The sequence below is a fragment of the Rhamphochromis longiceps genome, linkage group LG20, assembly GCF_057381845.1.
Source record: "Rhamphochromis longiceps isolate RC_006_pf linkage group LG20, R_longiceps_female_GT1.1, whole genome shotgun sequence".
Classification (NCBI taxonomy): domain Eukaryota; kingdom Metazoa; phylum Chordata; class Actinopteri; order Cichliformes; family Cichlidae; genus Rhamphochromis; species Rhamphochromis longiceps.
The window spans coordinates 21,360,947-21,379,461 of NC_140576.1; the positions used below are offsets into that span (position 1 = coordinate 21,360,947).

Genomic DNA, 18,515 nt, shown 5'->3' on the forward strand with positions numbered 1-18,515 from the left:
CACAACACAAACAGAAAGGTGACCTAAAATAAAACAAAACTCAGAATAAACAAGGAACAAGAGGGAGGGCTAACAGATGCCCAACGACTGAGGGCAAGGCTATTTATACTGTTTCACACATTACCCGTTATCAGGATTTGTTTTTTTAAGTTAAAATAGGTAAGTCAAAAACAGTGAAACCAGAGCGACAGGAAGAAAAGTAGAAGCAAGAAAGGCACGAGACTACCAAATAGTGACGTGTAGGAAATGGCTCTTAGAGCCGGATCTTTGACATGAATGAGGCAAGCCGTGGTTTTTTTTTCTTTTTCTTTCTCTCACCCTCTCTTGCACTTTTTTCCACTTCACTCCGCATGCCAGTCTTGTGCTTTGCGCTGGGAAGAGGGGGGAGGGGTGGTAGTTACTCGCAGTAGCACAGGAACCGAGCAGGAGGGAGAGAGAGAGAAAGAGAGCCAGGGACAACAACGTCACATTAGAAAGGTACAGTAATCATCCACAACTATTTTCAGTTGCAGATGATAAAGGATTCAGAAAGTTTATTCATGACAGAGAATGTGCATCTTCTTTTTGTTTTCATATTTTAATTTATATTTAATTGTGTTGTGGTTTGTAGTGTTTAATATTGTTTCATTTTAAATTTGTTTAAAAGGAAAAAGCTGAAAATTTAAATAGTTAAAAGCTAAACTGTGACTAGTTGGTTTTTGTAATATATAATTTATTTATTACATTTTATGTGGAGTGAATAAATAAAAGTATATTTACGGTGGCCCCTACAGAGACAAAACACGTACAAACTCCAAAACACGTAAAAACTCCAAAACACGTACAAAACACAACAGACGTGTTCCAGGATGCTGGGCGCAGTGTTGAGCTTTTGTTACCTAGTGGCTACACAAGCCAGCAAGTACCAACGACCGGATTTGGTGTGTGGTAGTAACAGGTAAATGAACTTTTTTTTTTAAATTATTTGAATATATATGAGTGCTTGTGTATAAATGCACAAACCATACACATATGCTTTCAATTGTGTAATTTAAGTGATCTAGGTAGCTCTGTTTTGGAAGTTCAGTTAACTCTAGGAATGTGTTTTGGAGTTTGTACGTGCTTTTTGGAATTTGTACGTGCTTTGTCTCTAGGGGCCAGCACATATATTTATACATAAACATATATAAATAAAACCACTTTTTTTTTACATTAGTAATTTCTTTTGTGCATAATTTTATATTATTGTTAATAATAAATTAATTAAAGCAACAAAACCACCTGAAGAGCCAGTTCAGAGCCGAAAGAGCTGGCTCTTTTTAGTGATCCGAGCCGAAAGAGCCGGTGTTGTGCCAAAAAGTGATTGTCTGCCAAAAACTGATTGCTCGTATTTAAACTGCTATAAGTAACTTGCTGGGCTATAATATGTGAAACATATGTCAAATGCATCCCTTATGGATGATAGAAAGTCATCTTGAGCCACAAACAACATTCATGTAACAAGGTAGAAGCTGCAATCAGTTTTTGGCATTGACTTTTATATAACCTTTATTTATGCAGTTAAAAAATATCATTAACATTAAAAATGTCTTTTGTAAGAGTAAGCTGGCCAAGAGGACAGCAGAAATGGCAGCAATTATTACAATAGTTTTGTAAAAATATTTTAAGTGGGGATAAAGGACCGAATTGGTTATAATGTAAGTACAATGACACAGAGTTGTAAAGATACTTGAAAAACAGATATTTTTTTAATTCTATGTCTAACCCCTTTGTAAACCCTGTTCACCGAATTCTGTTTACAAACATACATAAAGATATTACACATAAAAAATACACAGAAACATTGGAAATCACTTTTTGGCAGACAATCACTTTTTGGCACAACACCGGTTCTCTAAAAAGAGCCGGAAATCCCATCACTACTACCAAAATAAAACAGGAAGTAACTTACTAAACACAAATAAAATACCAAAATCCACTTAAACTTCACACAGATGAAAGGAACAAGGCTATTGAAGAATTATTATATTATTATTATATGAAATAAGCCCTAAGCAAAAATACAAGTATCAATAAAGAGGAGCAAAAGTTTGAGATATAAAATAATCTGAAAATCTAATATAACAATAAGCAACCATAAAACCAAAGAGAAGACCCAATAATAAGCAAGAAGGTCAAGGACACAGGACAAGACAAGACGCCAAACTCCAGCCAAGGAAGCAGCTACAGTGTGCCTTTCCCAGCCCAACCCCGGGTAATGTGAGCTTTATTTTTCAGACGTGTACAAGTTAAAGAACAGGTTATGCTGCTGGTGAATTTAAATAACTAAATGATGTGTGTGTTCCAGCTGTGTGCCATGGCTCTTTTATACTTCAAGAGTAAAAGGATACACCTGTGCATTCTCCACTCTCCTCCTGCAAGTTTCCTCTGTGCTCCAGATGGACAGAGAGACACAAACTAGTCACACAAGACTACCTCAGAGTTGCTTGTTAAGCTTGTAAAAGTATCTAAACATGAATACACTATACCAAGAAATGTCATACTAAGAAGTCATAAAGATGGTGTGCTTTAAGGTCCTTCTATTCCACTGTAGCAATTTTCAACACTTAGTTTTCAAATACAGTACATCAAAAAAATAAAAAAAAAATAAAGAAATTAAACCTAACAAAGACAGAAAGACATTAAATGCATTCTTACTTCATTTTTTAGTTTTTAAATATAAAGTATTTAAATTTGCTGTTTTTCTTAGAATGTAACTTTTATTTTTTTATTTCAGGTAACTACACTACCCCTCTGTGAATCGCTACCTTATCGTAGAGCAGTTTGTGTGTCCCAGGGATCCTAGGGGCTATGTTGTCTGGGGGCTTTTGCCCCCTGGTATGGTCTCCCATGGCAAATTGGTTCTGGGTGAGGTACCAGACAAAGAGCGACTCAGAAGAGCCCTATGAGTGCAAGATCAAGGGAACAGTTCACCCGGCCTGGGATAGGGTTACCGAGGCCCTGGCCTAGAGCCAGGCCCAGGGAGGGTGCCTGAGAGCAAGTGTCTGGTGGCCGTACCAGGAGTGAAGGCCCTGGCAGACTGATCCCCGGCTACCAAGACTAGAAATTGGGACATGGAACATCACCTCTCTGGTGGGTTGAGTTAGTGCATGAGGCTAAGGGGTACCAACTAGATATAGTGAGGCTCACCTCAACGCATGGCTTGGGCTATGGAACCATTCTCCTGGAAAGGGGCTGGACTCTGTCTCAGTCTGAAGTTGCCCTTGGTGAGAGGCTTGGGTGGGTATCGTAGTATCCCCCAGCTCCCACCCTGGTTTTGACCTGTTCAACTTGCTTCCCTCAGGGGAAGTGTTCAGGTGTACAGACTCGAGAACAGTTTCTTTTCAAGTACCGTAACCACCCTGAACTCATACATGCACTGATAACACAGTTCCACCCCCCATTCCAAGGACTTCCCTCTATAAACCACCACTGTGCAATACTTAATTTTACCTGCAATAACCCACACTGTAAATACATAACACTATTTTATTTACTTGTTTATTTAATGTTTTTTTCTAACTACTGTTCATATGTATATAGTGCTGAAACTGTGCACCTCACCTCCCTTTCTCCTCCCACATGTTTGCACTGAGTAGGAGATGCTCTGTAACTCATTGTACGTCTGTATTGTGACTATAAAGGCATTCTATTCTATTCTATTCTATTCTCTAAATCCATAAAACATATGTAAAAAGAAAAACATCAAACATTATTTGCAAAGTGCAGAAAAGCTTTTTATTCTCAGAAACTGTTGACAGTAATTTCAAAGAAGACTTGAAAAAGATCAAATAAAACTTATTTTGCTGCTATGTATTTGCTGCAAAAATCATCCACTTGTGTTGTATTTAGTGTTTACTGTGTCAGCATCCATGGGTAAGTTTGTTTTCCCTAGAACTTTGTGACTACTTCATGATGCTGCCACACAAAGAATACCATTAGAGTATAAATATGAGGAAACATAAAGGACATAACCCTTTCTTCCATTGCCTGAGAGATTTGTGGTTTTAAACTAAGTAAACACCTTTTGAAGGTCGTCTGAGTCCTCTATGCATTAACCCTATTATAAAAATGAGAGGTTTTAAAGGTCAAAATGGGCTGAAATGTGCAGAAGTTGTCAAAGGTTGCTGGCTTTTAAAGGGTAGAAGACAGAAACATTGTTAACCGTTTCCTTCTTCGCCCTGCAGACTCTTGAAATGTTTTCTAACCACTACATGTGATGACAACATAAAAATAGAAATCATTTTATTCCATTAAGACACAAAACTTAAAACCCACCTACTTGTGCCTGCATTCACATAATTCCCTAATTAGCTCTCCACATTTATAACACTGGTTCACTGTTTGCTCTCTGGCTGGCCTTCCCTAGCTTCTTGTGCCCCGTGTGTGAATTTCTGTTTTATTTACTCACCTGTTGGAATTTGTATCTTTGGTTTTTCCATTGGCCATCAAAGGCTTGCCTTTTTTGTTTGTGTATTTAACTGGCTTCAGTGTCCTACATTTGAGCCCTCTTTCCAGTGCTATTTTTTGTGAGTCAGCATGTGCTGTTGGGGTCTGTTTTAGAAGATTCATTGAAGTTTATTTTTTTTAAGTTACTTTCTTGACTAAGCACCCAACTGGTTGACTAAAGTAATTTCATTATCATTGCTTTGTAAAATGTTCTGCTCCGTTTAACCTAATTTGGAGCTGGAAAAATGTACTTACTTATATACTGAACACCCTGTTCAGTATATAACTTTTGTTAATGGTAGTGTAATGGTAGCATTGCACTAGTGGCCCCTGACTCTATTTTCATGTTGAATGCTCTTCAGGTGCATTAAACACAGCACATATGCACAATTTGAAAGTGCATCCAAACATTTTGTAATCATAGGCCATTATGCCATTGTATTATTAGACCACATCATACATTATTTAAAAGCTCGGTCCTCTCTGGCACAGCTGGTTGCCGGCAGAGCCCGCAGGCACGCCACTGCAACCCCCTCTGGCCTCTGCTCCGTAGCTGCGGGGTGACCTCTCCCTTGGGGCTCTACTCAGCTCTTCCCAGGAGGGTGGCACGGTCCCCCCCCCCCCCCCCCCCCCCTTTGGTGGGTTAGGGTTAGGTGGTCCTCCTCGGGTCCTTGTACTCTGGGGCCTCTGGATATCTGGGGCCTGGATCTCCTCCATACCTGCTTCATACCCTGGTGGACGGGGCTGTGGCTCCCCACACTCCCTAGCAGATCGTTACATGGAGAAACCTTTGGAATACAAGCGTGCTGATCCACACAGGTATGCACACAGGTGTACACACGGGTGTTCACAGACGCGGACTACACCTTTCTTGGCTGCTGCCTCAAAGCACATTGTGCGCTGTCTATCTTGCGTGCTGCACAATATCGTTTATTATTTAGTATCTACTGATATCTACTGCTAGCTAGTTTATTGTGATGGTGCCGTTTTTTTTATTATGTTGCTCTTTGTTGTTTGCTTTCTCTTCTGTTTTTTTTCTCCATACAGGTGACCCAGGTGTTTTTTTTTTCTTTCTTCCCCCCCTTCTCACCGTCTCTTCTCCCCTTTGGTTTTCTTTCTCTCCCTCTCTTTCTTTCATTCTTTCTCCCTGTCCTATCCCCCAGTCATGTCTGTCCCGTTTGTAGCAACTGAAAATAAAATAAATTCACAATTGTAATAAAGGTCAATCAAATGGACCAATATGGCAAGGCCATGATGATCCACTTAGTAAAATAAATCCGCTTGGCATCTTTCTTGTCCTTAAGACAACAATTCTGATGGCTAAAGATCCAAACGGGACACAAAAAAAAAGTCAGCTGATGTGCCGGTTTGCCAGACTGTGATGTTTTCTGAGGATTTGCCAGTAGATGGTGGCCTCTGCACATTATTTTCCACACTGTACATGCTGCTCCCAGTGAGACACCTCACCTCTTGTAAAATCTCTAATCCGTATTTACAAACACAATGACGTGTATCCTGTGTCTGACTTTGTAAAGCAGGAGGAGAACTCAGAGGTAGGTATTTACTCCACTCTACCGAGTGAACCATTTATTCTAGCTGCTAGAATCCTGCACCAACAATAGTCCAAGTCTGTGCAGACTGTAGAGCACAAGCTTATGCTACACTTTCACTTCTTAAACAGGAATTAAAGGTGGTACACACAGGAAGAGCTCGGTGTTGTGAAATGCCAGTAAATCTGTTTAGTTCCTCTTAACACAGAAGTCTCATTTCTGTTTTTGTAAAAATATATATTTTGTGCTACTGATCCAGAAAATGGATGAGTTAATCATAATGATACAGGCAGACATGATGGGTATTGATCTTCAGCAAGAAAGCAGTTAAGCATGTTTTTAAAATGTGAATCTGTAGTGGAGCAGTAGAGCTTTTTATCAGAGTTTATGATAAAAATAATGTAAGGAGAAAGCATTCAGTCTGTGTCTAAGTTTAAAATATTTATTATCTGCAACTTAAACTGCAGTCATAACACCGAAAAGAAGCTGCTCTGTGGGGGTGAAAATGAATGCTATTAATTTTGAAATTTTAATGAAATTTCTATTTGGCTGATTTATTTCTTTGATGTAATAATGTTTCTTGGCAATAAATATTACATGTTGGAAATCCTGTTTATTTCCCCCCTTAACCAATTCCATGTTCGTAAGGAAAGTACATTTGTGGCTTGAGCAGCAGAGTTGAGTATGTGGGTTAAACCATGAAAAACTTGACAAATGTTTTCTGCCAATGCCAAACTGGTTATTCTGCTATTGACTCTTGTTTTGACCCCCTGGTACCTGAGGTGCTGACAGCCAAGTGCCTGATTAGCAGCACCCATGAGCATGGACCTGCTACGGTGGTCAATTGGTGTCTTCACCTAGCAGCCCACATTTGACTGATCTGGATAGGGTCAATGCCATAGGGCAACTTCACCACCCTGTCAAGATTTGGAAACTGTAGGCTGTCCTGCAGATTTTCAGTCAAAGTTTGTAGGATGATATGGCTGGCAGCTCTCTACCCAGACAGTCTGGAATAGACTGAAGACAGCTAATCTCTGGTCTCATAGGTCTCATTCCAGTAGACCTGCCACGACTGCCCTTCACAGCCAGGCCTGTTTTCCACGTTATGACTGGAGGCAATCTCTTTGTAGAGCAATATCGAGATGGAATTCTGCAACCAGAGGAAATTCCATATCGCCACAGTCTAGGAACAAGCTCTGTCCTCCAAGATGACAACGCTCACCCCCACAGGGTGGGGTTTATCAGAGACTACCTCTGGAATTTGGGAGTCCATGTAATGGCTTACCTGCAGTTCTGACCTGAACCCCACTGAACACTTGTGGGATTTGCTTGGATGTGCTGTTCTTGCCAGACTGACCAATGAAACCACGCTGGCTGAGTTGAGACAAATACTGGCACAGTCAGCAATCACTTGCAAGTTTCTCATTTTATTGAATAATGAGCAAAAGAAAAGACACACATGGACTGCTGTTTCTGAAAAGACATAAAGTGTGATTTAAGTAACTCAAAATAATACATGAACTCAGCAGTATAAGGTGCAGTCCTTTTATAACGGGTGACAGGTGAATGCAATTAAGGGCAAGCACCACACCCAATCAAAGGTGAGGAAAAGAAACAAGGTGCATCTGGTGAAGTGAGTGTGCTGAAAGGTGAGCCTTTACAACAGGGGTGTCGAACTCCAGGCCTCGAGGGCCCGTGTCCTGCAGGTTTTAGATCTCACCCTGGGTCAACACACCTGAATCAAATGATTAGTTAATTACCAGACCTCTGTAGAACTTCAAGACATATTAAGGAGGTAATTTAACCATTTAAATCAAGGACACATCTAAAACCTGCAGGGCACCGGCCCTCGAGGCCTGGAGTTCGACGCCTGTGCTTTACAACAAGGCTGTTGTGGCTGTGTATGGCTTTCCACATGCTACATGCTTTCATTAAATTAATACATTGTGAAATTATGATATATCTTGTTTCTTCAGACTTCAGTCATGTCAATAAATGACACCAAACAAGAGTTAATTACAGCATAACCTGTTTGGCATTGGCAGAAAAGATCTGGGAAGCTTTTCATGGGTGCAGCCCACATACTCAACTCAACCTACTTGATGGGAAATAAACAAGCTTTCCAAAAGTATAAGATTTTTTGCCAAGAAGCATTGTTACAACAAAGAACAAGTTTCCTTACCTTTTGTGCTAAGTTTAGTTATAGGTGTTACATCCTCATAAAAGAGCACCAGCTTGTTTTCTGGTCTTTCTCTCTCTTCAAACAAAACTGTATAATGATCGATCAATATGCACAAAACTCCACTCAGGGGAAGGTTGTAGCATTGTGTTAACACACACCTGAATGCTCCAGACCAGAAAACTGCCAAATGTTTTGCATTTATAAAGGTGGTTACACCTACTGATGATCAGTTAATCATGTGAATGTGATTAGCACCCCTCAATGTTACTTGGCCTCTTAATTCCTATGGAAGCAGTAAGGGTGTGTTTAACTTTTTATAAACAAGACTTAAAAAATAGAGAAAATGGTTTCCTCTTGTACGTTACTGAAACTGAAACTATAAAACTACTGACTATAGCAGTAGTTTTATATGTCCAGCTAATTTTATGTATAGTGCCACATTTTCAGGAGGAATTGAACAACGGAGGTCTGTTCTCTCGCTATTTCACGACAAACTAAGAGAAACTGGAACATCAGGAGTTGATTCCAAGTGTTAAACATGCATTTGGAACTCTAACATTGACGTCCTAAAAGATGTTGATGCAAGTGAAAGACGCCATGATTAGGTTGAAAAGCAGAAAAAAACTATTAGATAATTTGTCAGGAGTGGCCAAATCAACAGTCTGGTACATACTTAAAAAGAATGAATGCAATTGCAAGCTCAGCAACCACAAAAGCCCCAAGACCACTGTGCATGCTGACAGAGTTATTTCCATGGTTAAGAAAAACAAATCTAATGAAGTCAAGAACTCTCCAGTTTTATCATCATCAAAGTTTAAAATCAAGAGACATCTTCGTGCAGAGGGTTTAGAACAAGGAACAAACCACTGGTCACACACAAGAACAGGAAGGCTAAATCACACTTCACCACAAAGCATCTAAAAGAACCTCAAGAGTTCTAGGAAAAAAACATTTGGTCAGATGTAACCAAGATTAACTTGTAGCAGAAGGACAGGAAGAAATCAGTATGAAGAAGGAGAGAAACAGCACCCCAAGCCAAACAACATTATTGAACACAGAGGAGGCAGTGTCATAGTGTGGGCATGTAAGGCTACCAGAAGTACTGTGTCACTAGTGTTTATTGAGGATAGATTGTTGATGGAAGCAGCAAGTGGAATTCTGAAGTGCACAGGGCTTTGCTCAGATCATCAGAGAGTGCTTCACAGTGCAAATCGATAATGATTCAAAGCATACTGCAAAAGCAACCCTAGAAGTCTGTAGGTCTTAGATTTCAGGCAGGCTGGAAAGGTTTTCATCTGAAGATGAAAAACATATACTAGTTTAGAATATACTAGGCTAGAAATACTTCTGAGCTTTTGTAAAATAAAGGACTATGCATAAAAATGATTATACTTCTTAAAGAGTTGATACAATACTTTTGCTTTCTGTGGACGTTTGATTTCTGAAACTAATTGTGGTGGACGAAAAGAACTAGGACACAGGAAACAAAACGAATCGTGTACCTTTGCCTGTTAACGTTGACCTCCTTGTTACCAATAAAAAGACGAGGCGTGTTTTTAAACCTGTAACGCCCGAAACATGAAATAACTGCCAGAAAATACGAATTTGTTAAAACCGGAGTGTTTATTATTTATTACATTTGAAAATTTACATTCATTATGTAGAGGTCTCAAAAACTGTGTTACAATTTACATGTAAAAAAAATAATACATGAGTCTTACAAAACTCATTTAGAAATAGAATAAATTAAAAAGAAAAAAATTCCCCGCTCACGTGGAAGGCTGTGTGTAGAGGGTCTGTATTGTTGGTTCAGTTATGCCACTTATTATATCGTTGCCTTGAAGATCTGAGACGAATAACCTGGATTTTCAAAGAAACACACACAAAAAATATATATATGTACGTACAAGATACATTGAGGGAATTATGCTGGAAACAAGACTGTCAGCTTTGATTGTAGGAAGAAATACCATCAGAGTTAAACAGGAAATGCAGTGCAGAGAAAGAAGGTGTTTGCCTACATTTTCTCAACAACATGAACCACATCAACCAAACTGTTGCATGGGTGCACATTATTAACTGGAGGAAGGCAGTGACATTTTTGACTAACAGGAAATGGGGTTTTCACACTAACTGGGTTATTTACATAGTATTTAGAATATTAGAGGTAACGTCAACAGTGACGTTAAGCCATTACTCTAATTATCTCTGTAATGTCTGTCCTCTACTAAAAGATATGCTCCTGGACTTCTTCATTAGTTAGTTTGATTTTTGTACTAAATGAAATTAGGCATTATTAGTTTCTTCTTCACTCACCTCTTTTCACTCTCATGTTTATACACCACTCCACATTTAATCATTAGTCATTATCAAACTTCCCTGGCTTTGTGAGCCTGGTTTTGTGGTTTTGTGGTTTCTTCCTGTTAAAGGGGAATTTTTCCTTCTGATTCTCATGAAGTACTTGCTCTTTACCTTGCAATAAAGTTGCAAGGTAAAGACCATTTTTATTTGGCCCGGCTGCAGCTCACAAGCTGCCAGCCGCACATGCAACACACCACAATACCCAACAACCCCTTCTTCCCTGTGTTTTTAACACGGCGGGCGTGATCATACCATACACAGTCGTTTCTTCTGTTGCGGTGTTTACATTGTTGTGTTCACGTAATCACAAACATAAATATATTCTTGAAAATGTCTGTTTAGGCTCTCTTGACTTGTATACAAATTCTTTATTTTTACTTCTACAAAGTCTGGGAAATATACTCTAAATCTGTATACTACCATGCTTTTAAATCAAACAGTCAAGATTGAAGTGGCGCCTTCTATGTTAAATTCAAGGGGTTTAACAAAAGCATTGTATTAACTGATTAGGGATTAATTATTTTTATAGATAATCTCCCATTTTCAGAGGCTCAAAATTAATTGCACAACTGGCACAAGTTTCATGTACAGGTGAGCTCTGTTCCCCTGATATTTCATTGCAAAATGAAGCAGACCTATCATCTAAAGCAGATTTAAAGTGTTGAATTTATGTTTATAGAGTTTTTCACTGTAATTTAAAATCTGAGTTCCAAAGAGATGTCAGAGCAGGGAGGCCATCATTAGGCCTCTGAATAAATTAAAATAAAAAAGACAGCAAAAAAAGTAAGAAAAGGACAAAACGGAAAAATCTGGTACATTCTTAAGAAGAATGACAATGAAGACAACTAAAGTAAAAAATCGCAGAATCGTTTTCTAGGTAAGATGAGCAACTTCACATGAACTAAGTGAATAACACTCTTGAGAATGTAGGCGTATTATTGTTAAAGTCTACAGCTGCCAGTGGAGCCAGGGTGTTTATTGATGATGTAACTGGTAAGTGTACGTAGCTACACTCTCCCCTCAGAATCAGCCAAATGCTGCAAAACTGATTCACTGTGGTCCACAGTGCAAATGGATTAAAACCCAACATATACAAAAAAATACCCCCAAGAGTTTTTTAATTTGAAATTGGATATTACTCAAGAGCCGAGTCAGTCACCTGATTAAATACACCTGTCATTTAATACAAAACCAAACCCCAAAAGACTCGCAGAGAGCAGCAACTGAAGGCGGCTTGAGTAAAGGCCACGCAGAGCATTTAATGCAGATGATGGCGAGTGGAAAGACAAGGATTTAGTGATGTGGCTTCTATACTTCTGTCAGTCGTTGACTACAAAAAATTGTTCATCCAATAATTAGAGGAATTCCTTATATTTGACATTGTTATTTTGCATCATGATTTGTGAGCCTCTGGAAATGGGGTATTAGGAAACAGCTAAACCCTTTGAATTGAACCTGAAAGCCTTCACTTTAACCACATCTTGAACTTTTCTAGGGCTGGTAAATAAAAGTAAGGACACTTAAAAACATATCTGAGTTTCAAAGTTAAAAAGTTGAATTTCTTCTTTACTTGTCTCTGTGTTTTTTCCACACAGTTCTAGTTTCAGCCTTATCTGTTTTTACCTACATATGTTTCCACCAGATGTGTTTCTAGGTCCCTAAAACCACAACGTTTTCAGACAGAATGCGTGAATGTTTCTTGATAAAAACTGATAAGACATAGATGTTTTAATTGTTTTGCTCCCTCAGCTCAGGCTACACATCCTACTTTAAATATCAGTTTACATGGAAGAAATTTTAGCTTCACCGCTGATTCTGTTTTGAAACCAGAAAAGACCGTGATGTTTGATTTTTGCAAGTGCGTTGAAAATCAAGTCTTATCCCTTTTCTATCTGTTTTGATTAAACTTAGCTAACTTAACCAATAGTTCCTTTCTAAACTGTCTATGATGATTTTTTGAAAGGCAACAATTTATGGTAGCAATCATGAGCCTGTAAATTACAGTTGGAGTCCTGTGTAATTCTCTGTTTGCTTTCGTTTCAATTTGTTTACTTTACATTTGGAAACTGTCTTCTCAATAAAAAAGACAGTACTAGTCATTCTGGTAGGCACTGCAAGACCAAAATGTGGTCAATTTTAGGGGCAAGGGGTCAAGTTGCTGACTGTGACCTAGGAAATGGGGGGAAATTAATAACTTTATTTTTATTATTTATGAAGGAGCAGGGATGTATGCACCAACAAAACACTGTTTGTTTGTTTTTTAAACTACCAACAACGGTTGTTCTTTTCCCCAAAAATCAAAAGCCACATTACTGGAAACACTGAGGAAAATTCCCCAAATGAACAATGTGAAACGGTTTAATGTGTCATTAAGAGGTCATGAACAAATGTTTTTGGTTCAGCTGTTACTTAGAAGACTTAGCAACTGTCAAATTATTAAGTGGCTGTGACTTTAGAAGTCATCTTTGAATCTATTTACCCCATGGTGTCTGTGATCAGGCGCTAGTGAAATAGGCTTAGAACTATTTAAGTATCTGAAGTGCTGCATGTACCAAAATATCCCCTAAATGTTTTGATTAATTTCTCCTCTGTGTGCAGAAAAATAAAAGACTATATTTACCCAGATGACGATTAGAGACAGAACTATTTTGGCCAGGGCCACTGCTGCATAGCCAGCTATGCTCCACGTGACCGGCAGGTCCACGAGTTGTGTTGGGCATGGCGGACTGGTCGGAGTTGTCATTGTTGTGTTCAAATAATTCAGTGTTGTCAGTGGAGCTGTGGGCACGCACTCTGTATTTAGACGACATAAAATAAAAAATCACTATAGCACAAAGTGAGGTTATTTACATATCAGTTTGAATTGATTTCAAATTACTTCCTGAAAAACTGTGATATCAGTTATGCAGAATTTCTGCATTTGGGTTACAAATGTGGTTTAATTAAACATTTTCCCATTAGAAATTTGTTTGCTTGAATTAATAAAAGAGCCTGGATGGAAAATATGCTCTTTAAATGTCACAGTGGAAATGGAAAAAATTTGATTTCTGGAAATGCTTTTCGTGCCTTTTGATGTGGCATCATGACAGTTTGCAGAGGTAAGGCGGGGGTTAAATTATGTAAGACTGTTAGATAGATTTAACTTCCTGATACTTGTGTGAGAATTATATGATGCACTGGCTTTGATGCCACTTACACTTACAGGTCTGCTCAGTGGTGTTTTATACTTTGTTAAGCAATGATGGCTTTATTGTGTTATAAAATCATTGTCCCATATGAGGACATATTTGTATATATATTTTACAGTATATTTAGGTTTATCATATACAGTTTCATTAACACCTCACTGTACATTTATCAATAAATAAATTTAAATTAGCAAACATTTGTTCAATATTCACATTTCCTGATAAACCTTTAACATTCTGTATATCCTACAGAGCTTTAATTGCCCTGTACGAAGACGATGCTTTGCCATAATAAACTCGTTAATCATAAAGTCTGACTCTGTCTCTCAGGATCAACAAATATGTCAATACATTGTCTAGGCTCATATGTAGCTCAGTTCCAGTGCGCTACCTGAGGTAGCGAAAACTCATATTTCTGCCAGCGATATTTAATTGAAAGCTTACCATTAACGATCAGGCTGACTTTGTGATTCCGGTTTTGACCCCCTACATTTGCGCTGATGGTACACTCGTAATCGCCTGAATCGGCAGGTGAAACCTTACGCAGAAGTAGATTCTGCTTCTCCCCAAATGTGACCTCACGAGAAAAGTTGTAGTACACTGGATCCTCACCATTACTCCTCCTGATAATGCCATGTTTATTCCCATTGTTTACCTGTTAAATAACAAACACAAGCAGTTTTGATGTTTACAAAATTTGCATCTACAAAATACAATCTACACTTTTAAGCCTGAAGTAAATGACTAACCTTGTACCATGCCACAGAGAGGAAACTGCTGTCCTTTTCAGAAAGTGGACACTCAAGTGAGACATCTTCATTGCAGCTTCTATCGATTTTACTCTGGCTCGCATAATGCAACAGCAACAGCTGAGATAAACAAACCACGGCGTTCAGAGAGAAGAGAGCTACAGTTTGAATATTTGGAAGCACCTGCAAAAAGTTTTGATGATGCTCTAAAATTCAGATTTAACTCACCTTGATGACCAATGTCAGCCTGCACATCTTTTACAAGTCAGTCAACACTTAAGTTCACTGTAACAAGTGTTTCTCATTTTCCTTGAAAGTGAGTCATAGTTTACCAGTTTCCTGTAAAAGGGGCTTTTTAAGCCGAGCATGTTGATGGGAGGTATTTACTGAGTGGAAAAGCATGCCCCCATGTGGTGCAGTGTGTGTGTGTACCACAGTCTTTGCTGCCTTCCTGATTTCTTATTTTTTGCACATTTGTCACACTAACATGTTTTAGATCATAAAACAAAATTAATATCAGACAGAGATAACCTCAGTAAATACAGTTCATTTATTGAAGAAAAGAGGCTGTCCAAAAATTTTGCCTTTTATGAAAAAGCACACATGGTTTTTTCCACTCTCGTTAAATCGTAGATTAACTGTTTTTTAGAAAAGCTGAGTTCAGTTTCAGTAGCCATGTCCAGGTATGATTAATGAGAGAACTTCTGACTCAAGGAAAAGGAAAAAGCTGCACATCACGCCACCATCTGAAGAAACTCAAGAACATATATGAAACAAAGTCATTGATGTCTATCAGTCTCAATGCCACTTATAAGGCTTTGAGACTTCAGTGAACCATGCAGAGAGCCATGACTAATAGATGGAGAAAACTTTGATAAGTGGTAAGCCTTCCTATGAGTGGCCAGAACTAAAGAACTGATTGAAGCCTGAATTCTGCTCTCTACCAGGAAAAACGTGTCCAGCTGACTGTTTGCACCCTGAAACTCACGCACACCTGGATCATGCAGTAGGACAATGATCCAACACACACCAGCACAAAAATAATAATAAATGAATAAATAAAACGAAGGTTCTGAAGTGGCCCAAGTCTGGACTTAAAACCTATTAAGTTGTTTTGGCATAACCTTAAACAGGCCGTTCATGCTCAAAAACCTCCCAGGTGGATAATTTAAAGCAATTCTTTAAAGTGTGGGTCAAAATGTCTCCACAGTGATGTGAAAGACTCATTGCCAATTATCACAAAAGCTTGATTGGAGTTCTCTGCTGCCAAGAGTGGCACAACCAGCTAGGGGGCAATTACTTTTTCAGATAGGGCCAGGCCAGTTCAAAACCTGCATTTTGTACTTAATTGTTTTATCTCTGTGTAACATTAAAATGTGTTTGACTGATTTTATGGTCACTGAAAGCGACTGCATTTATGAAGGCAGAGTCCAAAGCATGTCCTGCAAGGTGAATGGAGCCAAGCACATTCACACTCGGTATCGCTGTCTGTTAAAGTCCAGACAATGATAATGCTGCCTCACTTAATAGTCAAAGATAAAAAGTCCTGAAAGTCTAAGATAAAAAGTGCAGCAGACACAAGTGGATGATATGTTAAAATACCATACAAAGGGTTAAGTCATCCAATTTTGGTTTTCACCATCTGAATGGAGTTTAAAGAGATCATCTGAGATAAAAATGAATTTTTAAAAATAGCAGCAGCACCACCTCCTCGGCCAGAAATCTGAACAGTACCGAAAAAAGAGCAGCGTCGGGGACAAGGTTGTAAAAATTGTGAGACTTTGTTCTCACGCTGTCCTGCGTCAGAGATAAATATAAAGTCCAGCTTCTCATGTCAGATCAAGTCATTTTAGAATAAAATACATTTTTGATGATGCAATTTTTAAGAAAATACCAGGTGTATAATTTGAGGCAATGTGGGGCATTTTTATGTCAAGTTTAGCAGATTTATTGATCTCCCCCTACCACCACTTCCCCTGCCAGTGGCGGACTCCCTCAGACATCGGTGCGTTGGTGGTTCTTTGTGTCCGGGGATGGGCGTCCAGGTACACACCGGCTCACTCCTTGGCGGCCGCATATCGGGGCCTGGAGCCTGGGGCTCGCTCGGGCCACTTCGGAGGTGGGGTGCCCCCGGCCGAGAGGCTGTCTTTCTGGGACAGTGGCGCGGCTGCCCCTCTGTTAGTCTTCCTTGGTCTCTTGTGTTCTGGGGGCCTCTGGATGTCTGGAGTTTTGATCTCTTCCATACCTGCTTCATGCCCTGGAGGACGGGGTTGTGCCCCCCCCCCCCCCCCCCCCCCCCCCCCCCACACCCTCTAGCAGATCATTACATGAAGGAACCTTTTAAAAAAAACAAGCGCGTCCATGCTCACAGGTGTACACACGGGTGATCACACCCACAAACTACACCCTTTTTGGCTCCTACCTCAAAGCACACTGTTCTGTTGATCTTATGTGCTGCACAATAATGTTTAATATTTAGTATTTACTGTCATATTCCCATATATCATTGTGATGTTGTTTATTCTATTACTCTTGTTCTCGTCTGCTTGTTTTCTTTTTTCTTTCTCAGCATGTGATCCAGGTGATTGATATATGCATTTTTTTTTCTTTTCTTTTTTTTCTGCTCATTCTGTTGGTTTTTGGTTTTTGCCCTTCTCCCCCGTCCCTCTTCTCAGCTGTCCCTCTTTCTTTCTCCCCTTCTTTCCCCCAGTCAAGTCTGTCCCGTATTCAACAAGTGAAAATAAAATAAACAATAAAAGGTGAATCAAATGGACCATTATGGCAAGGCTGGGATGGTCAAGTTGGTAAAGTAAATCCGTTGGGCATCTTTCTTTGCCTTTAGACAATAATTCTGATGGCAAAAGAGCCAAACGGGACAGGCAAAAAAACAAAACAAAACAAAACAAAAAGATTTATTGATCTCTATTTATCTAGTAGACGTAAAACGACAGGAGTTGCTCCAAAGTGTTTTCTAGTTAAGCCAGATGTGTTCATCCATGTCTCAGAAAACTGACATGAAAAATATTAGGTCCAGGTCGGAAAAATTAGGACAATGCAGGAGTGCATAAAAACAAGCACTCTATATGAAGGTACCAGATGGCAATAATTCTGGCTGGAAAAAGATGTTCAGTCATAAAGCAGTGGTAAAATGTCTGATTTGACTACTGTTAACACTTTCCTGTTGAGTTTATGAGTTGTCAAACACAAGTAATTAGCCAAAGACTTTATTCATTTTGTTTTGTTTCATTTTAGTAAGAAATCTAGCTGCTGCAGGCCAGGTGTCTCCCCTGCTGGTTGTTTAAAAAAAGAGAGATTTAGGGTACTCCTGCTCGGCTTCATGTTTCAGACGCAGAAGCCATGATAATCTTTTATACTTTCCATGATTCACACTTTGCTGCAGCTAACTACCATGTAAGACCCTTTCTTGTTTCCTTTCACTGTTTGTCTTTAAACACTTTGAAACGCGGACACAAGGATTTGTGGTTGACCAGCTTTCCCACCTGAAAACTTTGCTGAAAACACAGCAAACAATAATACAATAAGACAAAGGAAACCAATTTATGAGCATTATATGTGTAATTACAACATTCACAGTACAAAACATAAAAAGGTTTGGTGCATAACTTGTTGGACAAAGGGACAGTTTTTGTCAATTTGCCTTTAGACACCACTAAAGGTGATCTTAAATCAGCTTTGATTCATAAAGTTTTTATTTTAAAAAATGTATTAAAGCATTAAAGTATTAGAATTAAGGTAAGTAAAAAAGGCTGTCACATGAAAAAAAATGAGATAAACCTGTCAGAGAGACAGAGAGCAAGAACTAGGACTACTAGGAGTAGCCAAAATAAATGAATGGGCCGGTCAGCTCAGCAACCCCAAAAAACCTGAAAGACCACAGAATCAAGAGACGCCTTCATGAATGGAATTACTGAGTATTTACGATGAGGTCCAAACCAGTTGTTAAACTCAAGAACTGGAAGGCCAAATTACAGAAGAGTCTGCACAGTTCAGAAATAAA

General features: G+C 39.0%; 1 protein-coding gene across 1 annotated transcript; it reads right to left on the reverse strand.

Moving 5' to 3' along the window:
• Positions 1-9,819: 9,819 nt before the first annotated feature.
• Positions 9,820-14,784, reverse strand: LOC146645239 (uncharacterized). Its single transcript, XM_085394363.1, has 5 exons — positions 14,726-14,784; positions 14,498-14,617; positions 14,193-14,403; positions 13,181-13,353; positions 9,820-10,059 (listed from the first exon to the last, which is right to left on the reverse strand). Exons 1-5 carry the CDS (start codon positions 14,750-14,752, stop codon positions 10,009-10,011), a joined length of 582 nt encoding a protein of 193 aa, XP_085250489.1. The 5' UTR covers positions 14,753-14,784; the 3' UTR covers positions 9,820-10,008.
• Between the last annotated feature and the right edge of the window lie 3,731 nt (positions 14,785-18,515).